Raw genomic sequence first — 1,850 nt, 5'->3', positions numbered from 1 at the left:
GGAGACCTGGGATTGAGTCCCACGTCGGGCTCCCTGCATGGAGCCTGCTTCTCCCTCTGCCTGTGTCTCTGCCTTTCTTTCTCTCTTTGTGTCTCTCATGAATAAATAAATAAAAATCTTTTTTAAAAAAACCATGCATGTGAAAAGAAAATGGCACAATATTCTTCTATGGCTGAAAGAAATGTCAACTCAAAATTCTATACTCATCAAAAATATTCAGGAATGAAAGTGAAATAAACATACTCCCAGATGAAAGAAAACTAAGAGAATCTGTGGCCAACAGACTTGCTTTAAAAGACTCACTGAAGGAAGTTCTTCAGACAGAAATGAAATAATAAAAAAAAATCAGAAAATCAGAAACAAAGAGAGCCCAATGGAAAAACAAACATTTCATTTAAAATGATACTGTAAAAAAATAAATAAAAATAATAAAATGATACTGTATTCTGCTCCACTCAAGATTTCAAAATCCAGCTTTGTGGTAGTAAGCAGTAAATTGTCATCTTGTCCAATATTGTTCTTAATCTGTGTGGAGGCAATATTTAAGAAAATTATGAAAAGGGAAGTGGGCTTTTTTTTTTTGGCTTTAGGCTCGGAGGAGGCAAAGGTGCTACTGTCTTTGGTTGTCCCGAATCTGGGTTCATCCGACACCAGCTGCCTCCACCATGCTGCCTAAGTTCGACCCCAACGAGATCAAAGTCATGTACCTGAGGTGCACCGGTGGCGAGGTTGGTGCCACGTCTGCCCTGGCCCTGAAGATCGGCCCGCTGGGTCTATCTCCAAAAAAGGTTGGTGGTGACATCGCCAAGGCAACCAGTGATTGGAAGGGTCTAAGGATTACAGTGAAACTGACCATTCAAAACAGACAGGCCCAGATTGAAGTGGTACCTTCTGCCTCTGCCCTGATTATCAAAGCCCTCAAGGAATCACCAAGAGACAGAAAGAAGCAGAAAAACATTAAGTACAGTGGAAATACCACTTTTGATGAGATTGTCAATATTGCCCAACAGATGCAACACCAATATTTAGCCAGAGAACTCTCTGGAACCATCAAAGAGATCCTGGGGACTGCCCAGTCTGTGGGCTGCAATGTTGATGGCTGTCACCCTCATGACATCACAGATGACATCAATAGTGGTGCAGTGGAATGCCCAGCGAGTTAACTACAAAGGAAAATATTTCAATAAAGGATCATTTGACAACCATAAAAAAAAAGGAAGAAAGAAAAGGGAGGTGGGTAGAAGTACATAAGTGGTGCTAACTTTCTACATTCCATTCAAGTGGTAAAATATTGATACTAGGGAACTATAATATATCAAGATGGATTTCAAATTTCTAGACTGAACATACATACATACACACACATCTCACACACTATACAAAAATAAATACTCAAAACTATTGGTGAATAATAATGGAATACTAAAAAATGCTCAAGGGATCCACAGAAAGTCAGAAAAAGATAAACAGTAAAATAAGAAAACAAATAATAAAATGGGCAACCTAAATATTAGCATAGCAATAATTACTTTAAATGAAAGTGTTCTAAACATCTCAATTAGAAGGCAGAAATGATCAGAATGGATTTTTTTAAAGTAGTTCCCATGCCTGATATGGGGCTTGACTCACAGCCTTGAGTCAAGAGTCACATGCTCTACTTACTGAGCCAGTCAGGTGCCCCCAGAATGGATTTTTTAAAAAAAGACTTGGGCTAAGTATAGGCTGTCTTCAAGAAACTGACTTCAAATATAGTTATATAGTATGTTAAAAGTAAAAGGATGGAAGGTGTATAACCTGCAAACACTAACAGAAAGAAACAAGAAATGTCTATATTAATATCAGACTAAGTA

At 38.2% G+C, this 1,850-nt stretch overlaps 1 protein-coding gene across 1 annotated transcript; it reads left to right on the top strand.

Annotated features, from left to right (window-relative positions):
* Positions 1 to 650: 650 nt before the first annotated feature.
* Positions 651 to 1,202, top strand: LOC121485586 (60S ribosomal protein L12-like). The gene has a single exon (XM_041746163.1). It carries the CDS (start codon positions 666 to 668, stop codon positions 1,161 to 1,163), a length of 498 nt encoding a protein of 165 aa, XP_041602097.1. The 5' UTR covers positions 651 to 665; the 3' UTR covers positions 1,164 to 1,202.
* The last annotated feature ends 648 nt before the right edge of the window (positions 1,203 to 1,850 follow it).

This window comes from Vulpes lagopus, chromosome 2 (genome assembly GCF_018345385.1).
Source record: "Vulpes lagopus strain Blue_001 chromosome 2, ASM1834538v1, whole genome shotgun sequence".
NCBI lineage: Eukaryota > Metazoa > Chordata > Mammalia > Carnivora > Canidae > Vulpes > Vulpes lagopus.
The sequence above is the reverse complement of the archived record's forward strand: the minus strand, read 5'-3'. Positions and strand labels throughout refer to the sequence as shown.

What these genes read in the sequence shown, in the direction of transcription:
- LOC121485586 (XM_041746163.1), top strand. Translation starts at nt 666, where the DNA reads ATGCTGCCTAAGTTCGACCCCAACGAGATCAAAGTCATGTACCTGAGG.